Source organism: Bos taurus, chromosome 19 (genome assembly GCF_002263795.3).
Source record: "Bos taurus isolate L1 Dominette 01449 registration number 42190680 breed Hereford chromosome 19, ARS-UCD2.0, whole genome shotgun sequence".
In the NCBI taxonomy this organism is placed as follows: Eukaryota; Metazoa; Chordata; class Mammalia; order Artiodactyla; family Bovidae; genus Bos; species Bos taurus.
Window position 1 is genome coordinate 28,066,990 of NC_037346.1, and position 17,277 is coordinate 28,084,266.

At 46.5% G+C, this 17,277-nt stretch overlaps 1 protein-coding gene across 6 annotated transcripts in view; it reads right to left on the bottom strand.

Annotated features, from left to right (window-relative positions):
• The window catches only part of MYH10 (myosin heavy chain 10), a 122,130-nt gene that overhangs the window by 5,417 nt on the left and 99,436 nt on the right, over positions 1–17,277 (bottom strand). For all 6 annotated transcript variants that reach the window (XM_059877752.1, XM_005220298.5, XM_005220299.5 and 3 more), the window contains 16 exon segments: positions 16,622–16,759; positions 16,035–16,158; positions 14,699–14,870; positions 13,583–13,795; positions 13,124–13,268; positions 12,393–12,599; positions 11,880–11,984; positions 10,961–11,113; positions 10,344–10,592; positions 9,864–10,076; positions 8,168–8,380; positions 6,697–6,858; positions 1,640–1,768; positions 1,207–1,295; positions 328–451; positions 45–253 (listed from right to left, as the gene is read on the bottom strand). In XM_059877752.1, coding sequence (XP_059733735.1) covers positions 45–253; positions 328–451; positions 1,207–1,295; positions 1,640–1,768; positions 6,697–6,858; positions 8,168–8,380; positions 9,864–10,076; positions 10,344–10,592; positions 10,961–11,113; positions 11,880–11,984; positions 12,393–12,599; positions 13,124–13,268; positions 13,583–13,795; positions 14,699–14,870; positions 16,035–16,158; positions 16,622–16,759 — 2,645 coding nt within the window.

Genomic DNA, 17,277 nt, shown 5'->3' on the forward strand with positions numbered 1-17,277 from the left:
CTGTAAAAACCTTTCTTTGGCTTATAGCACTGAAAACCTCTTACTTGGCTTCCTGCTCAAGCTGCTCCTCCAGCTGCCCAATCTTGGCTTCTAGAGCAGAGATGGTGGCCTTGAACTTGGACTTGACAGCGCCTTCCAGCTCCTGCAGCTTGGCCTTCAACTCCTTGTTCTGCCGCTCCAGCTGCTGGCGCGCATTATCGCTCTTCTGGGCAGCGCTGCGCTCGGCCGCCAGCTCAGTGTTCAGCGTGTCCACCTGAAGGGGAGATGGGTCAGTTGTGCAGGGGATGGCACAGTCCCTCCTGGGGTGAGGGGACATGGCAGGCCCACCTGCAGTGTGGTCTTGCGGAAGCGGTCATTGAGCAGCTCCATGTTGCTCTGCTCCTCCTCCAGCTCCTCCTCTAGCTGTGCGATCCGAGCCTCCAGACGCCGCTTCTCATCCAGGAGTGCAGACCTGCGGCCAAGGCGGCGACACTCAGCACAGAGAACTCCCCAGGGCTCCTCCACCCACTGTGCTGCCATTAGCATTCTTAATTTTTCTCCTTCCCCTCCTCCCACCCCGGTCTGCCAGGTCCTGTTGGTTTTGCTTCCAAACATGCTGCCCACTTGTCTCCATCCCCAGGCCTGCTACCTGGCCAGGCCCCGCTATCTTGCGCCTGGATTGCTATGCAGCCCTCCAGCTTTGCCCCACAGCCAGTGTCAGCTTTAAAAGTGCAAAAAGATCCTGGTGTTCCCTAGCTTCTCTAGTGCACCAAGATCCAAAGCCAGCTCCTCACCATGGCACACTAGAAAATGACCACCATGGATCCTTAGGACAGCCATTAAATGGAGAAAGCAACCTCTTAATTGTAAAAAAAAAAAAAAAACCCAAAAATCTGACTTAATGAAACATACATTGAGGGAAAGAGACCTAAAGAATGTGAAAGTGAGGCCCTGCACTGCAAGGCTGTGCAGTCCTGTGGGAGCCAGATAGGTTCTAAGGGCCTTTCCTGCACACCTGTGTGGACGTGACTATTGCAGGGAGGTGTGACCTGGCAGGGCTTCAGCCAGTTGGCTGAGGCCCAGCATCTCGTGCTTATCTCTCCAGACTTTGAACAGATAAGCAAACCAACCACTGACTCCCCAATGCCAGATGACCCCTGTAGCTGACTTAGTGCCTGTGAGGACCAGTGAGACACCCACCCCTTCCCACCTGTTCAGGAGACTCACTTGCCGGAGGCGCTATTGGCAATCTCGTCCGCCAGCTCGTCTCTCTCCTGCTCAGCATGTCGGCGGGCTCGCTCGGATGAGGCAAGTTCCTGAGTGAGTTCAGATTGTCATGTAAGCTCTGGCTGCTAAGTTTCCTTAAATGTGAGGTCTGACAGTGCCTGTAGGCTGCTGCCACCTTGCTTGAGGCACCAAGTGTGCCTCAAACTGTAAACAGATTTAAGAAATACACTATTCAACCTCTCTGTTTAGTCAGGTAGAACAATATCAAATGGGACCACTTTGCCCAAGTGAAGCAGTAAGATGGTCCAGCACCATATTAAAAAATGGTCAGTGAGATTACACTGGCTACAGAAACACTGAAATGTATTTATCTGGTCTTAGAGAAATTCCAAGGGCAAATATTTGTTAAGCAAATAAATGAATAAACACAAACCTCCTGCAACTGAAGGATTTCTGCTTCCAGGCTTTTCAGTTTCTTCTCACTCTCTTTGGATTGAGCAAAAATCTCATCCCGGGATGCACGAGCTTCTTCTAATTCACGCTGGTAGTCCTTCATCTGAGCCTAAGCATAAGGAGGAGGAAAGTTTTAGGGTAGTGTTTATTCTTATTTAAACGTACCTTTCCCCCCAAATTATAAAATATGAATTTATTATAAACATAAATGTAGAAGTGATGAAAAAGAAAACATTCAAGTCAATATCCCTTATGAATATAGATGCAAAAATCCTCAACAAAATAGAAACCAACAAGATCCATCAACACATCCAAGTGGGATTTATCTGAGGAATTCAAGGTTGATTTGACATCCAACACAACTATGTGATCACTTCAATTGACACAGAAGCAATCTAATACCTTTCAATATAAAAACATTCAATAAACCTTTGACAAAACTCAACATCCATTTATGATAAAAACTCTCCAGAAAGCAGGCACAGAAGAAACATACCTCAACATAATAAAAGCCATATATGATAAACCCACAGCAAACACTACCCTCAATGGTGAAAAATTGAAAGCATTACCCCTAAAGTCAGGAGAACAAGACAAGGATGCCCACTCTCACCACTACTATTCAACATAGTTTTGGAAGTTTTAGCCACAGCAATAAAAGAAGAAAAAGAAATGAATCCAGATTGGAAAAGAAGTAAAACTCACTGTTTGCAGATGACATGCTCCGATACATAGAAAACCCTAAAGACTCCACCAGAAAATTACTAGAGCTAAATCAATGAATATAGTAAAGCTGCAGGATATAAAATTAATACACAGAAATCCCTAGCATTCCTATACACTAACAGTGAGAAAACAAAGAAATTAAGGAAACAATTCCATTTACCATTGCAAATGAAAAGAATAAAATACTTAGGAATAAATCTATCAAAAGAAAAGACCTATATATAGAAAACTATAAAACACTGGTGAAATAAATCAAATGACACAAATAGATGGAGAAATATACCATGTTCATCAGTCAGAAGAATCAATATAGTGAAAATGAGTATACTACCCAAAGCAATCTATAGATTCAATGCAATTCCTATCAAGCTACCAATGGTATTTTTCAGAGAACTAGAACAAATAATTTCACAATTTGTATGGAAATACAAAAAAACCTCGAATAGCCAAAGCAATCTTGAGAAAGAAGAATGGAACTGGAAGAATCAACCTGCCTGACTTCAGGCTATACTACAAAGCAACAGTCACCAAGACAGTATGGTACTGGCACAAAGACAGAAATATAGATCAGTGGAACAAAATAGAAAGCCCAGAGATAAATCCATGCACCTATGGACACCATATCTTTGACAAAGGAGGCAACAATATACAATGGAGAAAAGACAATTTCTTTAACAAGTGGTGCTGAGAAAACTGGTCAACCACTTGTAAAAGAATGAAACTAGAACACTTTCTAATACCATACACAAAAATAAAATGGATTAAAGATCTAAATATAAGATCAGAAACTATAAAACTCCTAGAGGAAAACATAGGCAAACCACTCTCTGATGTAAATCATAGCAGGATCCTCTATGACCCACCTCCCAGAGTAATGGAAATAAAAGCAAAAATAAATGGGACCTAATTAAACTTAAAAGCTTTTGCACAACGAAGGAAACTATAAGCAAGGTGGAAAGATAGCCTTCAGAATGGGAGAAAATAATTGCAAATAAAGCAATTGACAAAGAATTAATCTCAAAAACATATAAGCAAATCCTGCAGCTCAATTTCAGAAAAATAAGCGACCCAATCAAAAAAATGGGCCAAAGAACTAAACAGACATTTCTTCAAAGACATACAGATGGCTAACAAACACATGAAAAGATGCTCAACATCACTCATTATCAGAGAAATGCAAATCAAAACCACAATGAGGTACCATCTCACACTAGTCAGAATGGCTGCTATCAAAAAGTCTACAAACAATAAATGCTGGAGAGGGTGCGGAGAAAAAGGAACCTTCTTACACTGTTGGTGGGAATACAAACTAGTAGAGTCACTATGGAGAACAGTGTGGAGATTCCTTAAAACACTGGAAATAGAACTGCCATACGACCCAGGAATCCCACTACTGGGCATACAAACTGAGGAAACCAGAATTGCAAAAGACATGTGTACCCCGATGTTCATCGCAGCACTGTTTACAATAGCCAGGACATGGAAGCAACCTAGGCGTCCATTGGCAGACAAATGGATGAGAAATCTATGGTACATATACACAATGGAATATTACTCAGCTGTTAAGAAGAATGCATTTGAATCAATTCTAATGAGGTGGATGAAACTGGAGCCTACAGAGCAAGTAAGTCATAAAGAAAAACACCAATATATTAACACATATATATGGAATTTAGAAAGATGGTAATGATGACCCTATATGCGAGACAGCAAAAGAGACACAGACGTAAAGAACAGACTTTTGGACTCTGTGGGAGAAGGTGAGGGTGGGGTAATTTGAGAGAATAGCATTGAAACATGTATATATATATATATTTTTCATGTATATCATCATATGTGAAACAGATCACCAGTCCAAGTTTGATGCCTGAAATGGTGCTCGGGGCTGGTGCACTGGGATGACCCTGAGGGATGGAATGGGGAGGGAGGGTCAGGATGGGGAACACATGTACACCCATGGCTGATTCATGTGAATGTATGTCAAAAAACCCACCGCAATATTGTAAAGTAATTAGCTTCCAATTAAATTTCAAAAAAAATTAAAAAAACAAAATAAAAACAATAAGATAAAAACAATAAACTAAAGGCAACTTCCCCAACCCTGATAAAGGGAATCAATGAAATGAAAAACTAATATCATACTTAATGGTCAAAGACTGAATGCTTTTCCCTACAATAAGCAATGAGACAAGGATGTTTTTGCCCTTGCCGTTTCTGTCTAACAATGTAATGGAGATGCTAGTCAAAGCATTTAGGCCAAGACAGGGAAATAAAAGATACCCAGATTGAAAAAGAAGAAATAAAACTTAGCTCAATTTGCAGATGAAAATATATAGAAAATCTTAAGGAATCCATTAAAAAAAAGTTACAACTAATAAACAAGTTCAGTGAGGCTGCAGCATACAGGATTAATCAATACAGTTAGTTCTCCATACCTGAACTCCACACCATGGATTCAACCAACAGTGGGTCAAAAATATTCAGGGGAAAAACATTCTCAGAAAATTTCGAAAAGCAAAACTTGAATTTGCCACGTGGGCAACCATTATCTTGTATCAGGTTGTTATGAGTAAACTAGAGTAAACTACAGATGATTTAAAGTATATGAGAAGATGTTCACAGGTTATATGCAAGTAATACACCATTTTATATCAGGGACTTAAGCATCAGAGGATTTTGGTATCCACGGGGGCGGAGGGGTTGGTCCTAGAACCAATCCCTCTCGGACACTGAGGGACAACTGTACAAAAATAATTGAAATTCAATACACTAACTGTAGAGACTGTAAATATTAACAAAGCAGCTATACTTAGCATCAAAAGGGTAAAATTTAGCTAATGTATAAGACTTGTATGCCAGAAACTAAAAGCATCATAGAAAAAAATGAAATAGCTCAATGGACTGATAGCCATGTTCATGGACCATGTTCGTGGAAAACTCAAGACCTTCGTGAGGATGGTAATACTCTCCAAATTGATGTACCGAGTCAACGTAAAATAGGAATCCTGGCTGGCTTAGGGGAGGCAGTGGGTAGAAACTGACAAGCTGATCCTAAATGGAATTGCAAGGAGCCCGGAACAGCAGTTATGGAAAAGAAAGTTGGAGAAGTCATACTTCCCAAGTGCAAAATCTGTAAAGCCATGGTAACCAAGACTCTGTGGTCCTGGCAGGACACAGAGATCAAGGAATAGAACTAAGAGTCCAGAAACAGACACAAGTCTGTGGTCAGCTGACTTCTGACAAGAGGGCCAAGAGAATTTCAATGGGGAAAATCTTTTTAACAAATGGTGCTGGGACAATTGAATATCCATATCCCAAAGAATGAAATTGGCTTCATATATCAAACTACATAATAAAAAATGAAGAGGATTTAGAAAGAGCCAGAAGTATAAAACTCGACAGTCATGTCTGACTCTGTGACCCCATGGACTGCATACAACTCTTAGGAGAAAACACAGGACTAAATCTTCAGGACCCTGGATTAGGTAGTGGCTTCATAAATAGTAAAAACAGAAGAAACAAAAAATAATCTGAACTCCATCAAAACAAAAAACTTTTGCACTGTAAAACAGTACCACTGAGGGAGTGAATAGATAATCCAGAGAAAGGAAGAAGAGGCAGAATCACCAAGGCCAAAGGAATGGAAATTTTCTAAAGCTTTTGTCTTTCCCTCCAGAGAAGTGTGTCCTTGTACGAGAGAGCCCATCACATCCTGCCAATATAGCAAGTTACTACAGAAATCACTTTGTCACTGTGACAGTGAAAACCAGCATGCCATCTGAGTAGCTAAAGCGATGCTGACTGGACAGAAAGGCGCAGCTGGAGGAGGAGCAACATGGAGCTGCTCAACGACTGCTTCTGCAGACCACGCAGCAGGTGGGCCTGCCGTGTCCCCCTAACCACGGGAGTGGCTCACGGGCCCGGTCGACAAAGTCGACACCACCTACTCTCAGTGGGTGGCTGTGTGTTTAGTTGACCACGAGACGTTATTCAGAGCCCCAAGAGCTTGTCCCTCAATGAGTGCCCACCTGGCAACTCTACCTCACTCAATCCAAATGGGGCCAAGCCCACCCTGTAGACGCTGAGCTATACACCTACCATCTTTATGGCTTATGGCCCCAGCCTACAGCTGAGGATGACAGCAGCCCTGTGCCCTGCAGCAGTGACGTGGCAACGCTGAGCCCACCAGCACGATGGAGGCTGGATGCTGCCCAGAGCCTTCTCTCCAGCATCACTGGCCATGTCGTGCTCAGTGGTCTCAGCAGGGCCCGATGACCCCACCATCACACCCTGATGGCTGGTGGCACTCACCTGGAGTTTGCGGAGCTGCTTGATCACTTCATCCCTTGCTTTGTTAGCTGCCTCGATTTGAGCCTCCAGGTCCTTCAGGTCTATTTCCATTTTCTTCTTCGAGGCAACAGCCAGGGCCCGCTGTTTCCGCTCATCCTCCAGCTCTGCCTCAAGCTCCCGCACCTGACAGGCAGTGTCAGGATACATCAGACCCAGTATCCTCACACGGAGAACAGGCCCATGGGGGCTCGGCTTACTCAGAAGGGGGGCTCTCTGCCTCCAAGCAGTTATTATTATTAGCAGCTGAATTTGTACAGAGAAAACTATAAACATCTCCACCTGGTACAAATCATTTCCATTGACCGACTGACCATGGCGAGAGTGTGTAAGGAGGCAGAATCCCTGATCTCAAGCTCCTAGTCCAGGTGATGCAACGAGATTGGAAGGCACAAGACAAGCTCCTAGGGAAGCTCCCCACTTGCCCCACAACAGGGACACCCCAGCCCCAGCAGAGGGGCCCACGTGTCAACCACATGGGCAAACAGCTTGGACGCACTCCCTCCAGCCCCAGTTAGCCCTTCAGATGATGGATGCTCCCTGCTAATAAGCTGATTCAGAATTCCCAACTCACAGAAACTCATTTAATGTGTGCTGTTTTAAGTCACTAAGCTTGAGCTAACCTGTTATCTAGCAATAAATGACTAATAAAATGTTAGTGGACCAAAAATAAGAAAGTGTCCCAGATCCAAGACTTGATACCATGAACTCCAAGGGAATGTTAAAGTGACAGTCGCTCAGTCATGTCCGAGACTTTTCAACCCCATGGACTATACAGTCCATGGAATTCTCCAGGCCAGAATACTGGCGTGGGCAGCCTTTCCCCTCTCCAAGGGGTCTTCCCAACCCAGGGATCAAACCCAGGTCTCCCGCATTGCAGGTGGTTTCTTTACCAGCTGAGCTATCAGGGAAGCCCTTGGGAATGTTTCACTTTAAAATTTTAAATTAGAAATTTAAATGCACTCAGAAAAGTATATAAATTGTAAGTGCCCAAGCAATGTTTTCAAATAACAAAAATGTAATACTTAGAGTTTTCCCTTTAGAGTGGTTTAAAGAGGACATGCAATCTGACCTTCAGAATATTCTGAATCACCTTGTCAGGTATGTACTGATTCTTCCCTTTACTGACACTTGTAAGACTCCCAGAACTTGAACCTGACTACATGTCCCTGGACAGCCCACTGGCTTTTAAGTAGTAATGATAATCTGAGAAATAGGAAATAAAACCAATTACATTATATTTTAAAGATAAAGTTATATGACCCAATAAATTTCCTGGAAATCAAAACCAATTACATTATATTTTAAAGATAAAGTTATATGACCCAATAAATTTCCTCCAGCTACTATGTTCCAACGCAAATATCACTGGCCAAAAACTGGTCTTTGAGCACAAACAAGGGCCTGTTCTGGGGGCCACACCTCTAAGATCTACCTGTTTAATGAGCAGCCGCTTCTTTTCCTCATTCTGCTCATCCCTGGTCTGCAAGTCTCTCTCAAACTGGGCTTTCATGGCTTGCATGTTGACCTCTAGGCGAAGCTTGGCGTCTTCTGTAGCCTGGAGCTCATCTTCCAGCTCCTCCAGTTGGGTCCTCATTTCCTCCACCTGCTGCTCTAGGGCCCGTTTGGATTTCTCAAGTTCATGAACCTAGACCACAGGAAGAAGCACAGGTATGACCCTTGGAGGGACATGCATGGACAGTAGTTCCTGTTATATAGCCAACCCCCCAGGCATCCCCCCACCCTGACCCGGCCGCTGCACTAGTCATCTCAGAGTGCACCATCTGAATGATAGGCCTGGCATCATGCACGTGTGCTCTACCATGGATCATGCAGCTGAGAGATCTCTAAAAGCTGGTGATCAAAGAAGAGCATGGTGTCAGGGCAATGGCCTGTTGATTGGCCACTGGCCTGCGGTCTCACAGCAGCTCCCTCTTGCTGTGGTGAAGATCATTTGTGTTGGAAATGCACATGTGCAGACTTTTAAACATGAAGGTGTGTGAATCCTAGGAAGCAGGACAGTACGATAGAGGTCTGACCTTTCTCTGGACAGGGATCCCCACCATGCACACAGGTACTAAGTTCTCTGTGCCCAGCACTAGCTGGGCGCTCCCCGTCATGTTCCCTTTGATCTCAGAGATGACCCCCAGGCAGGCATGTGCAGGCACTATTATTATGTGTCCCTTTGGGCTTCATGGCCATGTTGGTTCTCCTGAGGACAGAAGACGCCTTAGGACGTGAGGAGGCCTGTGTCTCTTGGTGCCTGGCACTTCACAGGCACAGAGGAAATGTTTTTGCAAAGAATGTGTGACTATCGTTTATTCTAGAGAAAACCAATAAGGAACAAGAAGATGGACTCAGTGCTGGAATTTTCTCTTTGCACTTTACTATGTAATCCTGGCCATTTCTATGCTAGGGGGCTCTTGTCCACTGGGCTGTAGAAGATTCAACAGGAAGGGCAGTCCCACACCCTCATTGTATGGCCAGACAGCCCATGTCCCAGGAAAATGAGATTTTATTTTTAGAGAGGACTGTGTTTTTCAGAGCACATCTGTAGCAGCTTCATGAAATAGCTAAGTATCATGTCCATTGGACACAAGAGGAAATGTGGAGAGGCTGAATGGAGCTGGGGGAGAGTCAAACCCTGAACCTGTCCTGACCCCCAGGCCTGGGTCCCCATCGCTCTCCTCAAACCTTCGACACTAAGGGAGGGATACAGGGTGAACAAACATCAGGGCAGCGTCGGGGAAGGCGTGTGCAGCTGGGGGATAAGGGGTTCCCCTGGCTCCTCTCCAGGTTTCCCACTGTGTGCAGGAGACAGACCCCACTGCCCTCAATCTGAGGCAACTTCTGATACTTGGGTTTGATAACCACCCATGACCCAGGGACAAAGAAACACTCCATTCACAGGGCCCCCGCGAGGATACAGGTTATGGTGGGGAGGGTCCGTGGAAACCACGTGAATGCCCTGCCTGGCTTTGGCGCAGGTAACTGGGAACAGACAGGAGAAAACCTGACAGCTCATCCCGGGAGACGCTGACGTGATGGGCTGAGACCACCTTGTCCATGTCGCTCTGGGCTGGCCCTTCCCAGAGCTGCTGCCCCCCAACGGCCTGGGCCCTGGCACTCACGTTCTTGCCCACATCGTCCTTGGAGCTCATGAGGTCCTCCATGTCCGCCCGCAGCTGCTTATTCTGTCGCTCAGCCTCCTCCCTGGCCTCCAGGGCCTCCTCCAGGGCGCGGGCCAGGGACAGGGCTTTGGTCTCCTTCTCTCGGGCCTCTGCCTCTGCCCGGTCGCGCTCTTCTGCGTAGCGGGCAGAGATGTTCTTCTCTTCCGCTAACAGCTACACGGGATGGTGTCAGGAAACAGTAAAGATCAATGTTGGACTTCTCTCATTTGCTGCATGTCTGATTTATAGCGGAGAATACCACTAGATCATGGGTGTTCTCCTATTTCCTCCTTTATACTGAACTTTTTCCAGTTTTGCTACAAATACATCTTGTTTTAAATAAGGGATTATTTTAAACCCAAATGATCAAAGTGAGGGCTGTGCTAGGAGGAAACGTGGGGTGCTGGCCCTGGAGCCTGGGGTTGGGAGTGTGGGCCCCACCTGATCAAACTTCTTCTGCTTCTTCTCCAAGTTGGAGACGATCTGGCGCTGGTGGTCCAGGTCTACCAGCAGGTCATCCAGCTCCTGCTGCAGGCGGGTCTTGGTCTTCTCCAGCTTGTCATAGGCCAGGGCCTTCTCCTCCAGGCGCTGGCTCAGCACCTCCACATCCTTGAGGAGCTTCTTCTTGGCTTCTTCCAAATTTTCAATTGTCCCCAGGTCATCATCTACTTTCTTCTTGGTATCCGTCAACTAAAAGAGAAAAGATCAACATTAAAGAACTCACCTGAATTACACATTTGAGGAAAAAAGGTAAAACTTGTTTTCATTATCTTGTGAGAAGAAATAAAACAAGTCAATACTTTGTGACTCTGAGCAAATGAATCTTAGACGATAAACTTCTTCACTAACCATCTACACACAATGAATGGACTGGAACCTTACATCTCCCAGCATTGTAACCAGCACAGGGTCAGTGTGTGATGAGGTTGAAGAAAATACACTTAAGGGGTTTCACTTAGGACAAGGCCCACTTAACTGTCCCAAATGGAGCTGGAACCACCCAGCAGGACAGGGACATGACCCACGTGGAGGCCCACAGTCCCCATGGCCTCGCGCACCTGGGCCTGCAGGGCCTGCAGCTGCTTCTCCAGGCTCCTCCTGGCCTCCTCCTCTTCCTCCTGCTGCTCCTGGAGGCTGCTCCTCTCCTCCTCCAGCTGCCGGATCCGACTGCTCAGGTTCAGTTTCTGGCGCGTCTCCTCCTGAAGAAGCTCCTGTTCATTTTGATAGAAGGTCAGTACTCAGGTTATAGTCATTACCCAAACCACCATATCCTTGTTAAAAATACGGAGTGTGAGGAATACCCAGTGATAACAACAAGTGATTTTAAAACACATGATCATTTAAACAGCGCCCTTAATACAAGAGTGCTTTAAATTTGTTCACTGGGGAATACCCTGGTGGTCCAGTAGGTTAGGACTCTGAGCTTTGTCACTGTCCAGGGCATGGGTTCAATCCCTGGTTGGGGAACTAAGATCCCCAAAACCAAGTGGTGGCCAAAAAAACACCACCACAAAATCAATCCTGTCCCCAAGCAATGGCAACACCACCCCCAGGGGCCAGGGCCAGGGACCTGCAAGCTTCCCTTTCCCACATCCTTCATCACTTCATGAATCCCTTTCTGCTGCTCTCAGGTCAGCGGAATGGGTCAAAAACCATAAGAAAACCATCTCATTCAACACGGCCAGCAATGCAAGAGCATACAACAGGACCACCGCCTGGTGAACCACACCCCAGGCAGCGCCCAGGTGGCTGGCCAGAGCCCCATCCCAGGCGCCCACACAACCTACAGACAAGGAAACACGGGCTCTAAGGGAGGGCTCTTCAAGGCTTGTGGTACAAGATGGTTGAAAATAAAAGTAAAACAGGAAATCAGAAAGAGGTGATAAGAGGCCAGTTCTGGGATGAGCGTGTTTCACCAGCTCACAGATGATAGAAACAGGAGAGTTATGATGAAAACCCTTCCCACCCCCAGAATACCTGTGTGTCTTGGAGCTGAGACTCCAGACCAGCTGCATCCTTAGCAAATTTAATACCCTTCTTCTCTGCTTCTTCTAGAAGAGTTGAGACATTATCCAATTCATTCTGCAAGGAGGAATAAAAGATCAGACTCCCTTCAACAGTGGTCAGATAGAAAAGAGTGGTGATTCTGTTATGGAAAAACTGCATCTTTTTGACCAACCCAATAGTGTCCACAATCACGTGAGCAAAGGGACGGCACATGGAAGATGCAGCAGTCTTGGCCACAGAGGGTGGGGAAGGCTCTGGGCTGCCTGTCTGCAGCTCTACCCCTGAGAACTGCCAGCTGAGTCCCAGAGGCAGTCGAGCTAGTCACGTCCTCATCTACCAGACTCATCTGGGGGTGATGTGAGCTTTAAGTGGGAGAACCAACACAAGGAGCCTAATGTGTGCTGGGGGCTGCCTGTGTGCCCCTGAATGTCAGTCCCTGCCCGACACTGAGGGTGACGTCTGGGAATGGTTTCCCAGGCCTACCTGTAACTTATTGGCTTTCTCTGCCAGCTCCACCCTGAGTCTGTCTCCCTCTGAGACCTTGGCGTGGAGCTCCTGGACCTGGGCGTCCAGCTTCTTCCTCTTGTGCTCGGACTCAGCCTTGACCTGCTGCAGCACCTTGACCTCGCACGCCAGCTCCTTGTTGTCTGTCTCCAGGCCCTGCTTGTTCTTTTCCAGATTTGCTTTGAACTAGGAGAGGGGAAGAAAAACAGTTCACTAGCAGTTTTATAATGAAGGCCACAGAGGGCGCTGCTCTGGTATCTGGAGAACTGTGCTGGCACTGGGTGAGCCTGCAGTCCACCTCTGTTGAATGAATGAATGCAAACACTTGTTCTGAGTGTGGAGATGTCTGCTGCAGGAACATACCACTCAGGACAGCAGATACAGATACGGGGGAGGGTGGGGGGGCCTTCTGGAAGCCAGCACGAGACCTGGAAGCGGAAACAACGAACAAAGGCGCCCTGTGTGGTGCCTGGGACAGATCAGAGGTGGGGGATGGGGGTGGGGGAGGCACCAGGTGAGCGAGGGCAGGACACCAACTGTTCAAGGTTTTGCACTGAGTCATCAGGAGGAAGCAGGTGTCAGTGAGGAGACACCGAGAGGACCAGGACTGGAGACCAGAGCTGACCCACCCAGCTCAGGGGTGTGTGGCTCTCCCAGGCCAGCAGCGTGCTTTCAGAGCCCAGCCGCTGCCGTGCCCCGTGGCCCCCTACCCTCTTGGCCTGCTCCAGCTGCTCCGACAGCTCCTCCAAGGCGGTCGCATGCCTCTGCCTCATGTCCTGGATCTGAGCCTCGTGGCTCTTCGTTTCCTCCTCGAGAGCCTTCTTCAGCTCCGCCACTTCTTGTTCTCGTTTTGTACTACAGACATTAAATTAGCTCAGAGTTAGTCGAATGATTAAATTACAGTTCTGCTTTTGTCCGAAATATGAGTGGGTTCCTCTGGCTATCTCACATGATGTTCTCCAGCAGGCTGGCACGTCCATCACCGTGAGCAGCTTTCTCTAGAAACGGGGCTTTCTGGTCACCGCCCCCCCCACCATGTGCCCTGGGTCGTCCACCCGCACACCTGTGCTCCTGCCACAGGCTGGATGGATTCTGACCACCGAGGTGTGGTTCCTGCTCCACCTGCCGTTGTCTCCAGGAGGGAGAGGACATGCCCCACCCCCGCTCACCGCAGTTCCTGCTGGGCCGCCGTGGTGTCCAGCGTGTCCTCCAGCTCCGTCTTGAGTGCCTCCAGCTCCTCACTCAAGTCCCTCTTCTGCTTCTCTGCTTTGTTCCGCGAGGCCTTCTCAGATTCAAAGTCCTCCTGCAGCTCGGCGATCTGGGCCTGCAGCTCTCGCACGACTTTTAGTGCGTTGTTCTTGTGTAGCGTCTCGTCGTCACCCCTGCGCAGGACACCCAGGCACAGGAGGCACTCAGAGCCAGCGCCCGGAGACTCCTCCCATGGGGCCCCATCACACACCCCTCCACCCTCAGACATGGCCCGGGCAGGGGTGGCTGCACCCACGAGCGGCTCGGGCCCAGAGCTGCTATCGGGATGGGGCTCAGGCCCTGTCCAAAGGGCTCACGGGCACGAAAAGGTAGGACCTTCTAACTTTAATGATTATTTAAAAATTCCCTCAAGCAAAATGTTCCTCTAATTAAGCAGAGCCACCCCCTTCACTCCCTCCACCCTGTGCTTCTCGTTCCTCTGGTGCACCTTTCTGCCCACACGCGGGGTTCAGTGTAGGTGGAGTTCTGACTGGGGGAGGTGGGTGCTGATGCATTATGGGGGTGGGGAACTGTAGTTCTGGGTTCTAAGCAGTCACCTGCTAAGGGGCCAGAGACCAACAGCAATTGCAGAGGAGAATTTCTAAGATTTTCCTGATCATAATAAATTATAAACAGCCAAATATTAATAGTTATCTTGATAAAGAAATGAAGTATCAGGTATAACTATACTTATACTATATGACTTCCATTCTATAACTGAATGTTTAAGGACTGAACACCAACCTATGCTAGATGCAGGAGGGAGGGATTTAATTCCTGAAAAGTGATTTCCTCGAAACTTGTAAAACATACTGTTTTACAAGTTATACTGTACAGAAACCAGAATATTTGATATGGTTAAAACCATTTGATCTGGTGTAGATTTCCAAGGATTTCATGATATGACTCATGATTTTTGAATATAAATACCAAGAAAGGCTGGTGAGCTTTTCTGGCTGCCTTGACACAAAGGCTCCCAAGTTCCCCAGGTCCTTATGTCACCCTAACCACCAGGAAGCCACGTGTCTAGTGCACACCTGGCCAGGGCGCCCTGCAGCTCCTCCTCTTTCTTGGCCACCTGGATCTTAAGCTCGTCAATCTGCGCCTGGAGCTCGGCGATCTGGTCTTGCAGGTCCGTGGTCTCCCCGTCCAGTTTCCTTTTGGCCTTCTCCAGCTCCTGGCGCGTCTTCTCCTCCTTCTTTAAGCGCTCTTAGGGCAAGATACAAGAAGCTCTTCAACACACTGAACATCACTCCATAGGGACACATTCAAAACACAGACTGGTTAGAGTCGAAAACAAGCCACTGTATTCTAAAGCCTGTTGCTGCCTTAGTATCATCTGCGGGTAATAATGGTTTATGGGAAGAATCTCATGCTGAGAATGAGGACAACAAAATCCCAAATATTTTCTAGAAACCACTTATTTCCTCCGGTTATAAAAGATCTGGGGACAGCAGGGTGATTGGAGCTACACTCTTGCTCCCTCAGACACCTGTGTGCAGCTGCTGGTCAAAGGGAGGGTTTTCTGTGCTCCTAACTTCCACCCTGATGTTTCTTTTGCATAAGGCAATGATTTGGATTTTGCAAAAAATTCTAGCATTTCCTGACATGACTTGGGCCATCAGAGTGAGACACTGCCAGCCTCCACATACTCTCCTGTCTCTGCCATTCCTGTGTCAGCAGTTGTCCCTTTGTGAAGTGAGAACCAGGCACCTTAACACAGCGTTTAAACACATCCAAGTTCAACAGTCTGCGTGGCTCCAACGTGACTTAGATCCCAACTGTGCCCACCAAAGGGCAGTGTGTATTACCACAGAAACTGACTTTAAAAAATCAAAGTTTAAAGATAATTTAGTGCCTTTCCATCATAAATATTAGTATTTGGTGACTAGGCAAAGGACAGTCCCATTTAAGAGGCCTAGTCTAGCAAACCCAAACTGATGAGCAATCCTCATGTACATTTACTATTACGGCATGTTCTGATGTAAGTTATCTGGGCTTCCCTGATAGCTCAGCTGGTGAAGAATCCATCTGCAATGCAGGAGACCCCAGTGTGATTCCTGTGTCGGGAAGATAAGGAGAAGGGATAGGCTACCCACTCTAGTATTCTTGGGGTTCCCTGGTGGCTCCACTGGTAAAGAATCCACCCACAGTGTGGGAGACCTGGGTTTGATCCCTGGGTTGGGAAGATGCCCAGGAGAAGGGAAAGGCTGCCAATTCCAGTATTCTGGCCTGGAGAATTCCATGGGCAGTATAGTCCATGGGGTCGCAGAGTCAGACACCACTGAGCAACTTTCAATTCACTGATATAAGTAAAATCTTAAAGGCTAACATGTCATAGTCCTACAATTTCTCTAACCCCCAAACACTAACCTTCTAAATCCGAGATCATTACTTCTTGCTTATTCCTGATTTTGGCCAAGTTTTTTGCCTTTTCTTCCTCTTCAGCCAGCTGAGAGGAACATTCTGCAATGCGATCTTCCATGAGTTTCTTTTCCTGAACAAGAAAAACAGCTTCAGAAAAGGCATTCGAAACGACAATTGGATTTGACTGTTACTTAGGAAACAAGTATTACTAATATGGCACTATGTCCCCCAGCAGACTGTATATTCCAAAAAAGGGCAGAAAAGGAAGAACTACTTGTTGTGGGACAACCCCTGGAGCTCAGCCTGCAGAGCCCCGCAGCCAGTGCTCGATCAGTGACCACAGAGAGGGGATCAAGGTGAGGGATCCACGTGCAGGTTAAACCATCTCAGCGATTACAAGGCTGTCTGGTGAATTTAGAAAGTGAAACAGTTTCTGCCTTTAGACATCTATAGTCTGTGTAGTACAGACTATAAATCCAGAGAGACTTAAGAGAGAAAACTGAATAAATGAAATCCCAAGATTTCCTGAAAGTGTTGACATTAAGTATTTTCCATATTCTCAGATCAGCTCTTCAATGGAAATACTCCCTTACTTTGATAAACTTGGAGTTCTGGTCCTCCAGAAGCAGAATCTCTTCTTCCATCTTCTTGATCTTGGCCTCCGCCGTCACCTTCTCCAGCTGCAGCTTCTGGCGAGCCCCCTCCTCCTCATCTAGCTGCTCCTCCAGGTCCTGGTAAAGGAGCCATGTGGTCAGTCTCCCTGCTTCCTCCACGAGACTCCGTACACACCAACCATCAAGGAGTTCAGGTCACAACAAAATACCAAGTTTTGATTTTCAAAATAGCAGGGATATTTTTTAAAATGTAAAATGTAATTATGTGAAACAGACACTTGTATGCACTATAGGTTAAGTACAAAGTGGATCAATCCTTCTAGAAGCCAGCATGGGAAAAACAGCTGCTCTGAAAAAGAGCATTTCTTTTAAAAGGCAATTTCAGGAAAAGTCATATGTGACTTTTTAAAAAACCTGTAGCAAAGTGTTATTTATCATATCGAGGAGCTATAAACATACTTAAAGTCTTGGTAATTAAAAGTGGGTATATTTGTAAAATGGAATAACATATAGTAATTACAACTCATATTTTAGAATAGTTAACACAGGACACATACTTACCTCATTGATCAGAGATGTATTTATATGTATTTGGGGCCACAAATGTTAGTTTATGCAAAAATCACTGTCAGTAA